We start from the raw sequence: 20,074 nt of genomic DNA, 5'->3' as shown, positions 1-20,074 counted from the left end.
TCCAAACTCACAGGATACATAACACCAAAGGTGAACTCTAAACTATGAACTTTGAGTGACAATTGTCAATGCAGGTTCATTGATTGCAACAAATGTACCATTCTGGTAAAGGATGTTGATAATGAGGGAGGCTATGCACATACAGGGGCAGCATGTACTTGAGGAAGCTCTGTGCCTTTCATTCAATGTTGCTTTTACCCTAAAATTGCTTTAAAAATAATCTATTTTAAAAATATTTAAAAATTCCCACAAAGGAAAGCCCAGGGGTAGAGAATTTTCTCAAACATTTAAAAAAGAGTTAAACCAATCCTTTGTAAACTCTCACAAAAGATAGAGAAGGGAACATTTCCCATTGCATTTTGTGAACTCAGAATTACTCTGACACCAAAACCAAAGATATCACAAGAGAACTAAAGATCAATATACCTTGTCAACAGAGATGCAAAAGTCCTCCATGAAATACTAGCAAACGGACTCCAGCAATATATAAAAAGTAATACACACTGAGGCCAAGTGGGATTTATTCCAGAAATATAATGTCAATCTAATGTATAAAAATGAATCAATATAATACGCTATATTAACAGAATAAAGGAGAAGAACGCACGATCATTTCATTAGATGTAGCCACAGCATTTGAGAAAAGTTCAACACCCTTTCATGATAAAATTATTCAACAAACTAGCAACAGAAGGGAACTTCTGAACTTGACATAGTCTTTTTTTAAACAAAACCTACAACTAGTATCATACTTAATGGTGAAAAACTAAAAATTTCCTTCTAAAATGAGGAATAAGACAAGGATGTTTGCAGTTGTTAATTGTACCTGACATTTTCTGGAAGTTCTAACTGGGTAATCAGGCAAGAAAAAAAAATAAAGCCACCCAGATTGGAAGTGAAGAAACAAAATTATTTCTACTTGTAGATCACATAATCTTGTATGTAGCAAATCCTAAGGAATCTACCAAAAAAAGTTAGTGCTAATAAGCTAGTTCAGCAAGTTGGTAGGATATAAGACCAATATATAAAAGTGAAATATATGACCATATATTATCAACAAAAAATTTGATTTTGCAATACGATAAAAAAATACATAGAAAAAATTTTAACAGAAGTACAGGCCAGGCATGGTGGCTCATGCCTGTAATCCCAGTACTTTGGGAGGCCAAGGCAGTCAGATCACTTGAGGTGAGGTGTTTGAGACCAGCCTGGCCAACGTGGTGAAAGCTTGTCTCCACCAAAAACACAAAACAATTAACCAGGCATGGTGGCGCGCACCTGTAGTTCCAGCTGAGGCAGGAGAATCACTTGAACCTGGAGGTGGAGGTTGCAGTGAGCTGAGTTGGCAGCACTGCACTCTGGACTGGGCAGCAGAGCAAGACTCTGTCTTAAAAAAAAAATAAAAAGTGCAGGACTTTGTACATGTTTCATCCAAAACATTACTGAAAGAAATTTAAGAATAAATGGAAAAATAGCTTGTGTTCATAAATTGGAAGCTTTAATGTTAAGATATCAATACTCTCCAAATTGACCAACAGATTCAACAGAACCCCAGTCAAAGTCCCAGAAGGGGGTTGGATGTGGTGGCTCACGCCTGTAACCCCAGCACTCTGGGAAGCCTAGGCGGGAGGATCTCTTTAACCCAGGAGTTCAAGACCAGCTTGGGTAATATAGTAAGACTCTAGCTCTACCAAAAAAAAAAAAAAAAGAAAAAAAAATCCAGAAAGGAAACTGAGAAGCTGATCTTAAAATTCATATGGAAACCCAAGAAACATGGTAGGCAAAAGTACAAAGTTGGCAGACTTACCTCTCTTGATTTCAAAATTTACTACAAAACTACAGGAATCAGCACAGTGTGGCACTGGCATAAGAAAAGTGATGCAGATTAAGAGAATTAAGAGTCCAGAAATAAACCCATATATCTTGGTCAGTTAATTGAAAAAAACAGTCTCTTCAACAAATGGTGCTGAGAAAACTGGACAGCTACTTGCAAAGGAATGAAGCTGGACTCTTATCTCTCACCATCAAATTAACTAAACATTAATTAAAAATCTAAATGTAAGAACTAAAGTTATAATACTCTGAGAAGAAAGCATAGGTGTAAATCTTTCAGATCTTGAATGAGGCAATGATTTCTTAAATATGACCCCAAATGCACAAGCTACCAATTAAAAAGAAATTGAGTTTCATCAAAATCAATTTAAAACTTTTGTACTTTAAGGACATTATCAAAGTGAAGTGACAACCTGTGGGATAGGAGAAAATATCTGCAAACCATGCATTTGACAAAGTTCAAGTATCAACATAACATATTCTTACAACTCTAAAAATAATACAATTAAAAACATATAAGTAGACTTTTCTCAAAAAAATACATGGTCAATACACACGTGAAAAGATGCCCAATATCAGCCATTAGGCAAATGCAAATCAAAATCACGAGATAAACTTTATACCCACTTGGATGGTTATAATTAAAAAGACAATAACATTTTCTTGAGGATGTGGAGACACTGGAACCTTCATACATTGTTGGCAGAAATGTAAAAGGATGCAGCTACTTTGGAAAACAGTTTGGCAGTTCTTCAAAAAGTTAAACATAAAGTTACCATATTACTAACAATGTCACTCCTAGGTGTATATCCCAAGATAACTGAAAACATGTTCACACAAAAATTTGTACACCGATGTTTGTTGCAGCATAATTTATAATAGCCAAAAAGTAGAAACAATCCAAATGTCAATTAACTAATAAATGGATAAAGAAAATGTGGCTGGGCACAGTGGCTCATGCCTGTAATCCCAGCACTTTAGCAGGCTAAGGTAGAAGGATCACTTGAGGCTGAGTTTGAGACCAGCCTGGCCAACACAGTGAAACCCTGTCTCTACTAAAAATACAAAAATTAGCTGGGTGTGGCGGCACACACCTGTAATCCCAACTACTTGGGGGCTGAGGCATGAGAATCGCTTGAACCCGGGAGACAGAGGTTGCAGTGAGCTGAGGTTGCACCATTGCACTCTAGCCTGGGCAACAGAGCAAGACTCTGTCTCAAAAAATGTGGTGTGAATATATATATGGACAAAAAAAAAAAAAGAAAAAGTACTTTTTTTTTTTTTAATAAAATGAATGAGACTTGAAAACATTGAGGTACATGAAAGAAGCCAGACAGAAAGGCCAAATATATGAGTTCACTAATACAAAATGCCCAGAATAGGTAAATCCAGAGAAACTGAATGTTTATTGGCGGTTGCCACTTAGAGGAAGGAAGAAGGGGAGAAGGGGAAGTGACTGCCTAATAAATACAGGGTTTCCTTCTGGGAATGATGAAAACATTCTGAAACTAGGTAGAGGTGACATTTGCATAGCTTTGTGAATGTACTGAAACAACTGAATTGTATACTTTAAAAGGGTAAATTTTATGGTATGTGAATTATCTCAATTAGAAAAAAACGTGGCGGGATAACTTAAAGTTGATTTTCTAATAAAGTGGCTATTAAAAGGTATTTTTATTTCGATAGGGGTCTTTCAAATATTGTTAGAATTAGCACATGACAGTCATTTTAATATGACTTGAAATTTGGCTCATGGTAAACGATATAAAGGGCAAATATTAAAATGTCATCTATATAACAGATTTCTGCAAAAATTCTTAACCTTTGATTTACTAGTTGGACTTCTAATTGTAAAATATTTTTAAAGTAAAAATTAGGTCAGTTATTCAAATGTATACAGCATAGAAAAAATAGCAAAATAATTTAACTTTATATAACTAAATTTACACAACATCAAGTGAGAGAAAACTGTCAACTTGAAAACAAAATAATAGAAACAGGCAATGATCATCAATTGATGTGAAACTATCTGGTGAAAGTTTGATGAGGAACATAATGATGGATCAGGCTGACAACTAAACATGCTACACACTCTTAACATCACTAAAATGGGAACCGAGCAGACATTATGTGTCTCCTGATGTATATAAATGATTTTAGCACTACTTATGAAGTGTTTTTGCTAATGTATACTATACATGCACACATACTTATATTACCTAAAAATCAGCTGGGCTTGGTAGCTCATGCCTGTAATCCCAGCACTTTGGGAGTCCAAGGTGGGTGGATCACTTGAGGCCAGGAGTTCGAGACCAGCCTGGCCAACATGGCAAAACCCCGTCTCTACTAAAAGTACAAAAATTAGCAGGGTGAGGTGGCGCATGCTTGTAGTCTCAGCTACTCAGGAGGCTGAGGCACGAGAATAGCTTGAACCTGGGAGGTGGAGGTTGCAGTGAGCTGAGATTGGGCCACTGCACTCCAGCCTAAGCGACACAGCAAGAGCCTGTCTCAAAAAAAAAAAAAAAAAAAAAAGGAAAAAAGAAAAGAAAAAGAACCAGTCAAACTACCAGTCCACAGAAGATACTGGGGATAGAGGAATAAGTTAAACAAAAGAACCAAGATGAAACTGGCCAAATCCAGAATGTGGAGAATTTTACAGAGAAAATCATAGTTTCTTTAAAAAACAAATTCATAAAAAAAGGAGAAGGGCTATTATAAATAAAAAGAGGCTTGTGAATCATAGAATTTATCTTCTAAATGGAGACAATTTTACGAGAGGAAGTTTTATTTAATAGTTATCCCAGACAATGGACATGAACTGGGATCACACTACTCAGAAGTGTCAATCATGTGCAAGGGCTTTCTTTTTCTCATTATCATTTTTGTTTATTTGTGTGTTTTCTGAAATAGAATCTAATCAGATAATTTGAACACAGTCTAAATATTAAATGATAAAGTCTTTACCTGTTAGAAATACATCCTGAAATGTTAACAGGTAAGATGGTAAGTTATTTGTCTTCTGCTTTCAAACACTAGTGGGAGTGGATGTGGGAAAAATATATGAAAAAATATTGATAAAATGTTGATAAATATTGATGCTGTGTGATGGGTCCGTGGAATTCATTATATTGCACTTTTCCTTTTATGTTTGACAATTTTTATAATATAAAGTTCCTTGAAATGTTTAACATCACCCACCATGGCAGAAGGCATTTCTGGCTTTGATTTCCTTATGATGACAGATACACTCTCACAACTCTTACTTGCCAAAAAAATACTGGTTAGACTTAGTCATAAAATGGAAATCTCAAAGGGAAATCTTCAAAGAAGAAACAGCTGGTTTGGCTCAAAGGAAATGTAAAAATCAGTTTTTATTTTCCCACTGAAAGATGCACTCAGAGTTCTTTTCTGAACTCACAGTGGGTGGTTTGGAGCATGTGGACACACGGATTTGTAAGAACTCAGTGATGAGGTTCATACAGCTTTGAACATAAAACTGAGTCCGCAGCCTCAATTTGAGATTATTCTATTCTCTGTTCTTGGCAAAAAGTTGTAATTTTCGCTTCTGCCAGCCATAAAATAAAATCTATTTATGGGGTAGAAGAAACTTCAAAAGCTATTTCTGAGTAAAGTCTGTATTGACATTGGATACGTGTCTATTTTAATCATGTATTTAAGTATTAAAATTTTTTATTTTGGAGAATTGCTCTAAGTATGCATAAGCATAGCTTAAGCATTATCTAAATGATTATTCATCTTTACCTTGAAACTAGACAAAAAGCAGAAGTGTACAGCTGTGCTTTTAAACTGTCTTCATATTTGAAGCATGTCTTTTAATAGTTTTGTATCTGCCTGACATTTAGAGCAGTTAAACTAACAAACTACACGCTTTCTGAGACTCTAGTCCAACTATTTTTCATGGTTTTCAAATGCAAAATAATAAAAGTTCTTCATGTAATTTTTTTATATGTCAGATTCCATTTCAGGCATTGGCATTTATAAGAAATATGGAAAAGCTGGCCGGGCATGGTGGCCCACACCTGTAATCCCAGCACTTTGGGAGGCCAAGGTGGGTGGGTTACCTGAAGCCAGGAGTTAGAGATCAATCTGGCCAACATGGCGAAACCCTGTCTCTACTAAAAATACAAAAATGAGCCGGGCATGGTGGTGGGTGCCTGTAATTCTAGCTACTCGGGAGGCTGCAGCATGAGAATCACTTGAACCCGGGAGGTGGAGGTTGCGGTGAGCTGAGAAAAACATTAGAGATCTATGTTAATGAAAATTAAATTCATTACAATGAATGAAATATAGTTTCCAGGAAACTTCAAGAAATTCAAACATTTTGCAATAGGACTATTCTTGAAAAGAAATTTTAAAACTATCATTTTCACAAGAGGTTCTTCAGTGATTTAGAATTTCAAACCATCAAGTCTAAGAGATATTATGCTTTAAAGACAATGCAGTATTACTGAGTTCCTGAGAGAAATGCTATTACCAGTATGAGCCCAAGTTGCCTTAATTTTTAATTTTTTTTCTAATTAAAGGCAACTACATTTATTTTTTAAAATTTTTCTTCAGAAAGAGCAAGAGGAGTCAGGGTAGATTAAAAAAATGTTTTAGGCTGGGCGCAGTGGCTCACACCTGTAATCCCAGCACTCTGGGAGGCTGAGGCGGGCGGATCACCTGAGGTCAGGAGTTCCAGACCAGCCTGATCAACATGGAGAAACCCTGTCTCTACTAAAAATACAAAATTAGCTGGGCGTGGTAGCGCATGCCTGTAATCCCAGCTACTCGGGAGGCTGAGGCAGCAGAATTGCTTGAACCCGGGAGGTGGAGGTTGCAGTGAGCCGAGATCACGCCATTGCACTCCAGCCTGGGTGACAGAGTGAAACTCTGTCTTAAAAAAAAAAAAAAAAAAAAAAAAAAAAATTCATGCTTAAAGTAGTCCATCATAAGTTTATAAGTTAAACATGTTATGAGTCAGCAATTTCTACCTTCCAATTAATCATTTGTAAAAGTGGTCAGGTACACACCATAAAATTTTTGGATCATAATTATCATAGAAAGTCAAGTCACACTTTCATATAGAAAGAGTAACTTTTCTAAAGAGATTATGTATAGTTGATTTGTCTCCCCACAACCCAGAGAGAGAAACTGTGTTAACATAAATTTAGTAAAACCATGCTAGTTAGAGTTTTAAACAGCAAAGGACAAATTTGGCTAGCTGTTGCAATGAACAGTATGAGCATTTCTTATAAGCTAAGCAAACGATTCTATAGTTTGGTGGATGCAGAGAAAAAGAGACTAAAGGAAATAGTGCAAAATTAAAATTATTTTAAAACCAATCGTGAGCAAAATAACTTGTAAGATTTCTGGCCAGGCGCTGTGGCTCATGCCTGTAAGGCACTTTGGGAGGCAGAGGCGGGCGGATCACCTGAGGTCGGGAGTTTGAGACCAGCCTGACCAACATGGAGAAATCCTGTCTCTACTAAAAATACAAAATTAGCCGGGCATGGTGGCACATGCCTGTAATCCCAGCTACTAGGGAGGCTGAGGCAGGAGAATCTCTTGAACCTGGGAGGTGGAGGTTGCGGTGAGCCAAGATCACACCATTGCACTCCAGCCTGGGCAACAAGAGCGAAACTCCATCTCAAAAAAAAAAAAAAAAGATGTCTGTGTAGCACTGTGAACGTTCATCTATTCTTTTAGTTAGTGTTATATAGGATTATCAGCACAGTAGAGGAACATTAAAAATGAAGCTTTTTCCAAGTGAAGGTTTAGACTTCGTGCAAAGTGGATGGTGTTTAAAACAAAATATTAGCAATTGGATTCACTAAATATATTTAAGTGCATACTCTTGCAGTTCTATTCTAAATTCTTATATTCCTGGAAAATAATATATATCCATATCCAGTAATTTCCTGATCATTTAGCAGCAGTAAAAGTGGAAGCAGTTTTGATTACTTTTGTGGAAATAATGAATAGTTTGAATGAAAGTAAAAATCAGTTCTATTTCTACAGAACTTCTAGGCTTTGTATTTTGTTTTTGCTACATACATATGGAAGGTATTTGACCTGGGAATCCCGAAGTTTCTCATTAGACTTACTTTCTGTTTCAGATACTGCAACATGGAAGTGGAGTCAATACATACTAATATAGTGGCCAGGCACACAGGAGCTGTCACTTGTAGCATGTGAGCAGATAAACAATTTCAAGTTTATAGTATAACTGAGGCCATGTGGGTACAGACACTCTGACTGCTCCTAATGGCTAAACTGTACAATTCAGGTAATGAAATCATGTCAAGTTATTCACATTAGCAAATACAACTTCTTATCGCATGACTGCCAAACAGGCATTTTGATCCCCATTTTATAAATGTAAAAGTGCACGTTGAACTCTCTTCCTTCCAACCAAAGATTGGGCTTTCCTATCAGTGGCCGCAAAGAGGGTAGAGGCCCTGGGCTTCACTTACTCTTCATTCAAGGCACACCGGCGATTGGTGAGCGTGCCGTATTTCCTCAGCGTCTCGGTAAGCTCAGAGTAGAGTTTGTCAGCCAGAGACAGCGGGATTCCTTCCCACACCAGGATGAGAATCACAATCACTGCAGCCTCACAGGTGTGGCCAGCTCGCTCCCGCACCAAACACAGTAGCTTCTCTTCACTGCTGCTTCTGCGAACCACCTGTGTGGATCACCATTCCATCCCAAACACCCCCACCCCAACGAAAACAAAACAAGGGTCACTTGCAGCAGATAAGGGCACTTATGTATGTATATTTTATCATGTTTAGATCACAATTAGGGCAACATTTATCAGCATGTGCAATTTGCCTTTTGCTGCCCATCTATAAAAAGTGGGCTTTGACCCTAGTATCAGAACAAGGAGAGATGCAAAACTACTCCTTGATGTTTAGTAGACTATACCCAGTACAGTGGGGACAATTAAATGCTACCTGCATTAAAACCAGAGCTAGATGAAAGATAGGTAAGTCTTAGTTCAAGGTTTTCATAAATGACAATATAAAGATTAACTGAAGGTATTTAAAAGTTTAAGGATCACTTCACATTCTAAGAAGGATTATACATTTAGCAGGCACTAGAATGGACCTCTTCCTCATCACTAAATTATTTCAATTAAATACAGTTTGTTGATTTTAGAACTAATCTGCCTCTTCTTAAGAGATAACACATGATAAAAAATACAGGTAATGTTCTTTTTAACTGGCATGAGTCTTTGATCTGGGTAACCCAGTTCTCAGGGTCAGATTTACAAATCAAAATGCCCAAGATTTAAGACCAAAGGCTTTATCAAGTCACACTTACCCACTTAGCAATAGGACATCCCTGAGAACTTTTGCCTTCTTTACCAGTATAGATGACTCTTTCAATCCTAATAGCTTTACCCTTCTGTCCAAACCTTAAAGAAACCCACAGAAACACACACACATACAATTAGCAAATGAATTCAAGAGGCAATCAAAATATTTGAACATTTGAGCATAACTTTATTCTATGACCACATCCTGAGAAATGAACGGTTTATTATTTTTTAAACAGGTCTACGCCAAGCAAACTGGATAATGGTTTTTAAGCCTTGTTTTTCCTCAATATCAAAATGTACAGATAATTGTAATGAACTATTTTGTAAATTACATGTGGGTGAAAATGGGAAAGCTCATTTCGACATAAAATTTCACAAAGCGCAAAATTCAAGTTAGTTTGCTAAGTTCAGTCTTCTAAAACATAAACTATGTTTTCCCTTACTAAATTTAGCTATTTTAAAACTTGGGGAGTCATAATAGATTTTAGTTAGAACTGTTCCTCCAAGAATGTCTCACAATTTAGAAAAGGAGGCTGGCAAATAATTAGTATCCAGCCATATTGAAAATACAGAATAGTCCTAGAAATAGACTGTATCTTCCCTTATGACCAAAGCACCACCTACAGCTTGATTAAAAAACAAAACAAAAAACAAAAAAAAGGCACTTAGGGAAATTCACTATTTCTGCCAGGCCACTAGATGATTATTTAGTGACCTTCTACATGCTAATTTAGAAATGAATAATTTGGAAATGGAGCAAGAATGATACTGAATATGTCCTAGCTGCCCCAATGTATCCTAAGTACTTTAATAATAATACTGCCTACCTCTTAATGAAAAGGCACCCTAGAAGAAGAACAGCTCAGAGCTGTACAAATTTATATGAAAGGCCCTCTCTGCATTATCTCGCTCATAAGAGTCTTCTACATGCAGGATTAAAGGCAAGTACTTGTATACCTGTGATTGATAGCGGAAAAAAAAAAAAAGGCAGCTGTAAATAGTATGTTTCTCTTTCTATTCAACATATCACACTTGCTCTCTTTTTATGGTAAAAGAAAACTTAGAGATAAGTACTCATTTGCAACACTAGGTGAATTTAATTCAGTGGTTCTTTTCTTATACCACACTTTACCATTCTTTCCGCTTTGACACTTTATTATCAGGTGGGAAAGCCAGAGTGGGACCTCTCGTTGGAGCCTGTGCCAGTACCTTGTGGCTGGCAGGCTGGCTGGCCGATTCCTGTTCATGCCTGGGTTTTCTGGCATCCATCGCAAAGTGGGCAGCCTGTGCCAGCTAGCAGACTATTAGTCCTGTCAAATATTGTGACTCTCTGGTGAATAGCACAGTGTGTAGTGTTGGCAACCCTAGAATAGCTAAGCCTACTAATAATTACTCAATTTACAATTGTTTACTGCTTTGTGTGTGAAGGCTGGAAAAATTCTGACATATACAAAAGGATAAACGTTAATCTGCCCTGTGCCTTTGCGTTAATTACCTTTCTTCCATGATTTCTCTAATAGCTGCCACATTAGGACCTGCTCCTAGATGGGTATAAAAAGGACCTTCATCTTTTTCAATAATTTGCTCTGTTGAGATAATAGAAGATTATTATTTTAGACCTCAATTATACTAAATATAAAGGCTACATCCACAAAGCTTAACCCCCAACTACACATTAAGGGCTCTAAAAGTGACTTTAAAAATTTTTTTTCTTTAAAATGAGTAGATTGATGGACTGATCTATTAGAAAATGTGCCACATAATTAAGTATATGTACATGCTGGTTGTTGGATAAAAATATATTACATTTCAGATATGGGATAAAAAATTATTTTAAACCAAATAAATGAAACTAAACAAAGAATGCAGTGAGGGAATTAGAATGTATTATATGTAGTATCAACTACGATCCAATTTTTTGAGCTAGAAAAAAAAAAACATTTAAAGCTAACTGGAAGCCTACGTGTTACTTGGATTTTAAAAGATAAAAAATAAAATTTCCTGCTCTATCCCACCCTCAGAATATTGCTTGGTTTATTGTCAAGGATACCCCTTTTTCCTCTTACTTCCCCATAACATTTAATTGCTGTTTTGCAAATAAGAATAGTCAATCCAGAACCATATTAGTATGTATTTTAGAACAATTTATGATGAGAGAAAATCCTGGAGAGTCAGGCAAAAGGAAGGGGCTGTTGCAAACCAACAAAGATGGAAAAGTGGGAAGATAGGGGTGGGTGGTAAGAGAAGAGTGAAGACGATTACAACTTACCCAATATTATCTATGAGATGTGTGGTGTTTTAGCCCAGTGAGGCAACTTAATAACCACACGCAAAGAGGGACAGTAGGAGTCCTCCCTCCATCCTCCTACACAGTGTGGGGTATCTCATTGCAAGAGGGAAAACATGGCACGGGTAGGCCATTAGCCACACTAATTTAACATTTGTCTTTTCAAATATCTTTTACTAAATCTATGCTGCGTAGCTATAAAGATCTTCATCTCTACCCACGTATATATCTACGTCCATCAGCAAAAATATTTCACTATTCCGACAGACCTATTACATATTCTGAATTTTAACAAAAAGCTTTTTTTAAAAAAAATACAGGCATACCTCATTTTATTGTGCTTTGCTCTTTTGTGAGTTGCAGTTACTGTGACTTTCACAAATTGAAGGTTTGTGGCAATCCCACGTGTTAAGTATGTCTATCAGTGTCATTTTTTTCAACAACATGTGCTCACTTCATGTCTCCGTATCACATTTTGGTAATTCTCACAGTATTTTAAACTTTATTATTATATATGTTATGGTGATCTGTGATCAGTGATCTTTGATGTTACTATTCTAATTTTTGGGGGGTGCCACAAACCATACCCATAATCTGGTAAATGGTGCAAACATAATCTGATGAATGTTGTGTGCATTCTGCCTGCTCTATCAACCAGTCGTTCGGGCTCTCTCCCTCTCCCTGGGCCTCTCTATTCCCTAAAACATAACAATATTGAAATTAGGCCAATTAATAACCCTACAGTGGCCTCTAAGTGTTCAAGTGAAAGGAAGAGTTGTATGCCTGCCACTTTAAATCAAAAGCTAGATATGACTGAGCTAACTGAGGAAGGCATGTCAAAAGCCAAGATAGGCTGAAAAGCTAGGCCTTGCATGCCAGTTAGCCAAGTTGTGAATGCGAAGGAAATTACTCCATTGAACAAAAGAAAGGTAAGAAAGCAAAACAGCCTTATTGCTGATACGGAGAGTGCTTTAGTGGTCTGGATAGAAGATCACGCCAGCCACAACATTCCTTAAGTCAAAGCTTAATCCAGAGCAAGGCCTTTACTCCCTTCAGTTCTATGAAGAGAATGAGGAAGCTGCAGAAGAAAAGTTGGAAGCTAGCAGAAGTTGGTTTATAAAGTTTAAGAAAAGCAGCTGTCTCCATAACATAAAAGGACAAGGTGAGGCAGCAAGTGCTGATGTAGAAGCTGCAGCAAGTTATGCAGAAGATCTAGCTAAGATCACTGATGAAGGTGGCTGTACTAAACAGCCTACTATTGAAAGAAGGTGCCATCTAAGACTTTCATAGATAGAAGTCAATGCCTTGCTTCAAAGGACAGGCTGACTCTCTTGTTACAGGCTAATGCAGCTGATGATTTTGAGTTGAAGCCCATACTCATTTACCATTCTGAAAATTCCAAGGCCCTTTAGAATTATGCTAAGTCTACCTTGCTTGTATAGAGTAATGGAACAACAAAGTCTGGACAATAACACATCTGTTTACAACATAGTTTACTGAATATTTTAAGCCCAGCGTTGAGATTTACCGCTAAAACAAAACAAAACAAAAAAACAAAAAACAAAAACAAAACCTCCTTTCAAAATATTACTGCTCAAGGCACCTAGTCACCCAAGAGCTCTGATGGAGATGCACAAGGAGATTAATGCTGTTTTTGTGCCTGTTAATATAACACTGATTCTGCAGCCTATGGATTAAGGAGTACTTTTGACTTTCAAGTCGTTATGATTTAAGAAATATATTGTTAGTCTACAGCTGCCAAGATAGTCTTCTGATGGATCTGGGCAAAGTACATTGAAAGCCTTCGGGAAAGGTATCACCATTTAGAAGTTATTAAGAATATTCATAATTCATGGGAGGGGGTCAATATATCAACATTAACAGGAGTTTAGAAGTTGATTCCAACCCTCATGGATTACTTTGAGGAATTCAAGACTTCAGTGGAGGAGGTCACTGCAGATGAGGGAGATGTAGCAAGAGAACCAGAATTAGAAGTAGAGCCTGAAGATGTGGCTGAGTTACTGCAACGTCATGAAAAAACTTGATAAGAAGTTGCTTCTTACGGATGAACAAAGAATGTTTGAGATGGAATATACTTCCAATGAAGATGCTGTAAACTGCTGAAAAGACAACAAAGGATTTAGAATATTACAAAAACTTAGTTGATAAAGCAGCAACACAGTTTGAGAGGACTGAGTCCAATTTTTAAAGAAATTCTGCTGTAGGTTAAATGTTATCAAACAGCATTGCATGCTACAGAGAAATCTTTTGTGAATGGAAAAATCAATTGATACAGCACTTCACTGTCATCTTATTTTAAGAAATTGCCACACACACAGCCATCCCAGCAACCTTCAGCAACTACCACCATGATCAGTCCACAGCAATCAATATTGAAGCAGGACCCTCCACCAGCAAAAAGATTAGCACTCACTAAAGGCCCAGATAATTGTTGGCATTTTTTTAACAATAAATTATTTTTAAAGTATATATTTTTTAGACACAATGCTATTGCACACTTAGTATATTATAGTATAGTATATAAATAACTTTTACATACAGTGAGAAACCAAAAAGTCCTTACAACTTGCTTTATTGTAATATTCATTTTATTGTGGTATGGAGCCAAACCCACAATATCTCTGAGGTATGCCTGTATCATATTTTTTAATCAAAAAGATGAAATTTTAGAGAAAATGGAATCAAAATGTATATAAATCACAACATTCCAAATGTATAAATGGAGAAATGGAAACTTTAGGAGCACTAAGAGTGTCAGCATTATCATTTCCCCCAACTCATGAAGACTGAAGATAATAATTTCCCTATTAGCCAGAAATCTTGTGAAAGTAATATATTTTACTTTGAATTAAAAAATATTTAAAGTTCCTACATTAGACTGCATATAGTAGTTATTTTCTCATTTTAATAGATTTTTTTTTGCTGCCTAGCTGTCTCTCCAGGAGATAATATACAAAGAGCTAAATAGATTAATTGATCTAAAACAGATACATTCAAATTTTACAGGGTCTGAAGAGAGGGAAAAATAAACATGCACGATTATTTAATTCTTTTGGAAAAACTGCCTGTAAGTGAAGTTGTCTTTCACAAGACACAAGCATCAGTAACTTGACAAAAAATGTAAGCTTCAGATTTTTATGAGCCTTTACAAATTGCTGCCAGACTCAAGATTTAAAAAAAGAAGGAAAATCCCATATCTGAAGATAAATTTGCTAATTCTGGATAAACACCATGTGTCTCAGTACATTTCTGGCACTTACCTACACATCTGCAAGATGGGAAATCATACTGAGTCTTGACAGGTGTATCCAATAAATTTTTTATAGGAGTATCTAGTAATTTGGAAGGTGACTCTATAAAATTATTGAGAACAGAACCAGCTGTTCTTTTGGTTGGTGTCTTTTCTGAAGAAGTTGTTTGCTGCTCTAAAGCTGGGGTGTGGCTATCAAGTTCTGCAGCGGTGGTTTGTCTAGTCAAAACTGTGACTGGCCCTGACATTTCAACTTTTACTTGCTTCTGTGATTTGAGAGTAAGAGCCTTATGGTCAAATAACGACTTGGCCTGAAACTGCTTCAGATGCTGCTCCATGGTCTCAATGATGCTCTTTTGCTGCACATTATCACAGCTTGCAGGTGGATTCTCTTGCTTAGTTACCTTTTTCCATGTTTTGTTTTCTGGTGGTGCTGTGTGCATACAGGCATGTGGCTTGCATCCAGGTTCCACCTTAATTGGCCTGTGCATCTGACTATGGCAAGACTCAGTTTGGGGTTGCTGTGTTTGCTGCTGTTCTTGCTTCTGTAAGAGATGCCACCTTAGAGCAGCATGCTTTTGAACGTCCTTCTGGGGAGGGGTCTGAGTGTGACTTCCTCCCTGGTCAGGCACAGGAAAAACATTTGCTTGGTTATGTATCAAGTACCTTTGCTGAGCAAGTTGCGCAGCTTGTTGACCAGACATATCTTGGTTTCTACTTTTATATCCCTGTAGAACTGAAGCTTGTTGTGACTTCTGCTCCTGTTCTTGAAAGCACCTGTGAAGAAGATCTTGCTTTGGGATCACATTATTTGGAAAATATTGCATGTGATGCAAGTTTTGGGTCTTGTTTCCTGCAAAAAGTTCAGGACGTGTAGTCTGTTCTTTATTCTCTGAAACTAGGTGTGTATTGTTTGAACAAGAAACCTGTATTTTGCATGCACTTGATTTCATGGTCTGACTATACGGGGAATTTCTACTATTTATATTCTGTACTTCCTCCAGTCCCATTTGGACATTATGAGTCTGGAACTCACTTGATTTTGAATACTGATTTTCACCATGAAAACATTCTTCCACTTTAACCTGGCCAAAGAATGATCCTTCTCTTTGCTGATCATTGTTGCTTTGGGGGTGACGAAAAGTCTGGAGTATTTCTTCTTTATTCTTTATTTGTAATTTTTGCTGCTGTTGCTGGTTTTGAGGGAAATGTGAATTCTGGGATGGTTGTGTTTGTGCTGCCTGTTTATGAGGCTTATGTTGCAAAAGGTGTGAGTTTGAAAATGGCTCAGTCTCTGAAGCCTGTTGATTCAAGTGCTGTTTCAACACTGGGGACATAAGTTTTTCAGTTTGGGAATCTGCTCTTTGTTGAAAATGAAATCTAGTGCCACACAGTGACTGCACATGAGCTTTTGGTAAATGGTCTGTTTTGGAGAAGTGCACCTGGTGTGAGGGTTTTTGGAACTGGAGATGTTGGTCCACTGTACCTTGGGACTGCCCTTGATTCATTTCAACTTGGTACATTTGTGACTTGTGCTCCAGCTGTGTTGTTTTCTGGGTGTAAGCTTGCCTTGGGAGCCCCCCAGGCATGTTGGAATTTCCAGTGTATTGTTTGGAGGTCATGTGATTGGAGAGATTGGGTTGATACTGAAGAATTGATGGCAGTGATGCCTCATTACGTTTCAGATGGGATTCTGCTTGGTGAAAATGAGGGGCCTTCAATTCAATCCATCCTGGTTTCAGATAGTGCTGTGATTGCTCCTTGTCTCGACCCTTCAGAATCTCTTGCTCTTTGTTTCTCATCAACTGCCGGCAGTTGTCCTGTAGCTCTCCACTGCTACCAAAAATTGGTGGGTTATGCTTGAGGTGTTCTGACATTGGTCTTGTTTTCTCAGAACACAATGGAACAGTCATCGTCCCTTCAGTCTGTATGTCATTCCTGTTCACACAATTATTCTGAGGCCTTTCAGAAAGCATCAGAGAAGGGCTGCATATATGTGTAGATGGATTAGGACTCTGGGAAGGTGGTATCTCAGGTTTACCCTCTATTTTCACTTCCCTTAAAAGTGTTGTGTTACTTTGGTTGGGGTAGTGGTGGTGTTCTTCTAAAACTCCACCATTCAGAGTGCTTTTTCCTTCTGAAGGAAGCTGAGGAACCTGTGGAAGAGGAGGAGGGGGAGAAAGAAGCAATTGTGATGGTGGTGGTGGTGTGGTAGTGGCAGAAAAGGAATCCTTAGTGAACACTGAGCTTTGCTTGAAGTAAGCACCATTCATTTCATTTTGCTTTAAATACCGTCCAGAGCTGCCACCAGGAGCTTGCAAATTGCTGCTGGAACCTGAACAGAATTCTTCACCAGACACTAGCTTTGTGGTTCCTTGGATGTTATTTTCTGCATGAGATGGGCATATCTCAAAAACTGATTTTCGTTGTTGTAGTTGTTCTGGTTTCTGAAAGAAACAGGTATTTAGCATTGCAGCTGGTTTACTGGCATTATCAGCATCATCAGCATCACAGGCCTCAGTCACCACTGCAGCTGGCTTTGGAGGCAGCTCAGAGTTAGAGGTCTGTGCGGAATTGATCTGCCCTGAGGTATGCGATGGGTGAGTGATCTCACAGGACAACTCATTAGTAGCCTGACTGTTAATGGCATTTATGTGAGATGTGGTTTTCTGCACCGCAATGGAAACACAATCTGGATAATATTGAGACAGTGTTTTTTCCAGGAGTTCACCATGTGTGTGTTCCATGGAAGAGGCAGAAACTGTAGCACCATTAGGCATTAGCACTGCCTTGTTTTTAAGTAATACAATGTTCTTGTCATGGTATTTAGCACTTTTCCCCTCCTGCTCATTCAGAATCTGAAGCTCTGGATTTTCAGGCCCACTGTGGTTACGTGTTGAAAAACTGGTGAAATCTTTAACTGCATTTTCTTGGGCTACAGAGCTCACAGATTCTTTCTTATCACTCAAATCGGAGACATTTGGTTGACTGCTTTCACCTGGATTTCTTTCTTGGCTTACCCCGAAGTTACTTCTTTCTCCATTAGCCTTTTGGTCTTGTTTCAATTTCTTGATCTGAAGGAGCCCAGAGAGAGAAGGTTCACTAACTGTGCGCTTTATTCCTCCATTTTGCAAACACTTGGAATACCCTCTACTTTCTTGTATAAAGTCAGGACTCACACGACTATTCTGGCTTCCCTTCGTATGGGGTATTCCATAATAACTTTTGAAAGACTGCCACTTGGTGTCTCCATTTACTTCTGGATGAGTTCTCTCAGGCAGTGGGCTTCCATTCTGGAGCTTGGTAGCCAGAGGTTCTGTCTGGCAAATGGGAGATGATGGTATCAGGAATGGACTTAGTCTGTTGCCCTCAACATGGTTGGTTCTATCCTGTTCCATCAGGCTTGCTTCGGGGCCATCCACAAGGCTGCCCTCTAGTTGAATTCTAAAGAGCATGGAAACAAAAATTAAAATGTGTTTATATAAATATATATATACATAAAAAATACTAATATATTTTAAGGAATAATTGTGCATAAATATTGGAATACCTAGACATAGCAAACTGATATTTATTTTCATGTTTCATAGTGACAACTGACAGCTACATTCTTGTCTTCCTAGCAACTCTAAAATATTTATGGTCATGGAGAACAAGAGTGATCAAAATTACCAGCTAATGTGGGAAGTTCATACTCTTAGTTATTAGCATCAATTTTATTCCTAAATAATTTTTTGCCAAAATGCTAAAAACAATTGAAAAATATCACTTTTTTCTCTAGCACTTCATTTACCCAATCACTTGCTAAGTTCTATCAACTCTACTTCCTATATATTCCTTTAATTATCTTGACTGCTATTTTCATAGCTCACATCTCTTTATCACTGTGCCCCCTGATCTACTGCAGTAGCTTTTTTTTTTTTTTTTTTTGAGATGGAGTCTCACTCTGTTGCCCAGGCTGGAGTGCACTGGCATGATCTTGGCTCACTGCTGCAACCTCCGCCTCCCAGGTTCAAGCGATTCTCCTGCCGCAGCATCCCAAGTAGCTGAGATTACAGGTGCCTGCCACCATGCCCAGCTAATTTTTGTATTTTTAGTAGAGACGGGTTTCACCATGTTGGCCAGGCTGGTCTTGAACTTCTGACCTCAGGTGATCTGCCCGCCTTGGGCTCCCAAAGTGCTGGGATTACAGGTGTGAGCCACCGCACCCCACCTGCAGTAGCTTTTTAAAAGGGTTCTCCTCCCTTAGCCCATCTGCCCTTCCTCTCCAGCCCTTTAAGGTTCCCTTTGTTATCAAAAGGAAGATTCTAAAATGCAAATCTGATGTCATATTCTCTTTAACACACTGGCTTAAACTTGCCTGCATGGTTCTCAAACTATTTCATCCAAATACACCTGAGAGATAAGGAACACTCCCTTCAGTGTTATCAATATTCCAGGTGACAGAATAGGGGTGATGAAAAGTGTAGTTTATGAAAAACCCTTTCTAGGTGATTCTATGTTTTCCTCTACGGGGGCTGGCTGCCCAAACCTTTTGAGAATTTCTGTTTAAATGTTTTCTTCCCCCCACATACAGGCTGTTTTTTCTGTCCTCCTACTCTCTCTTACAGTTTATACTCCAACAATAACAACAGCTTATAAATATCCAAACATAGTAAGCTGTTTCAGAGCTTCATGCCTTTGGTTTTCTGTCTGCCTAGAATGCCTTCTTAATCCCCTTATTTGCCCAATGACTCTAAACCTGCCTCAGATATCATCTTCCCTAAGATTCCATCTTTGACTGTCTAAAAGAATTAATCATTCCTGCAGAGAAAAGGGAACATTTATCCACTTATTGCTTGTGGAAATGTAAACTAGATCAGCTGTTGTGGAAAGCAGTGCGGTAATTCCTCAGAGGACTTAGAATTGCCATTTGACCGAGCAATCCCATTATTCAGCATGTTACCCAAAGGGATATAAATCATTCTACCATAAAGGCACATTGCACATGTATGTTCATCACAGCACTATTAACGATAGCGAAGACATGGAATCAACCTAAATGTCCGTAAGTAGTAGACTGGATAAAGAAAGTGTTACATATACACCATGGAATACTACACAGCCATAAAAAAAACACAAGATCACGTTCTGTGCAGCAACATGGATGGAGCTGGAGGCCATTATCCTAAACAAACTAACAAAGGAACAGAAAAATACCACGTTCTCCTAAGTGGCAGCTAAACAGCAAGAACACACGGACACAAAGTGGGGGAACAACAGACACCAGGGATACTTTGAGGATGGGAGAAGGGAGAGGATAAAAAAACTACCTATTAAGTACTACACTTATTACCTGGGTGACAAAACAGTCTGTACA

The 20,074-nt window shown here is 38.0% G+C and overlaps 1 protein-coding gene and 1 long non-coding RNA gene across 2 annotated transcripts in view; one reads left to right on the top strand and one right to left on the bottom strand.

The window, feature by feature from the left end:
* TET2 (tet methylcytosine dioxygenase 2) overlaps positions 1-20,074 on the bottom strand; it is a 131,105-nt gene that overhangs the window by 25,813 nt on the left and 85,218 nt on the right. The window contains exons 3-6 of the mRNA XM_003257463.4: positions 14,726-18,159; positions 10,653-10,743; positions 9,160-9,253; positions 8,310-8,518 (exon numbers count right to left, since the gene is read on the bottom strand). Coding sequence (XP_003257511.2) covers positions 8,310-8,518; positions 9,160-9,253; positions 10,653-10,743; positions 14,726-18,113 — 3,782 coding nt within the window. The 5' untranslated portion in view covers positions 18,114-18,159. The remainder of the gene's footprint in view (positions 1-8,309; positions 8,519-9,159; positions 9,254-10,652; positions 10,744-14,725; positions 18,160-20,074) is intronic.
* The window catches only part of LOC105738253, a 191,895-nt gene that overhangs the window by 111,596 nt on the left and 60,225 nt on the right, over positions 1-20,074 (top strand). The window lies entirely within an intron of this gene.

This window comes from Nomascus leucogenys, chromosome 9 (assembly GCF_006542625.1).
Source record: "Nomascus leucogenys isolate Asia chromosome 9, Asia_NLE_v1, whole genome shotgun sequence".
NCBI lineage: Eukaryota > Metazoa > Chordata > Mammalia > Primates > Hylobatidae > Nomascus > Nomascus leucogenys.
This window is presented reverse-complemented; position numbering and strand designations above follow the sequence as displayed.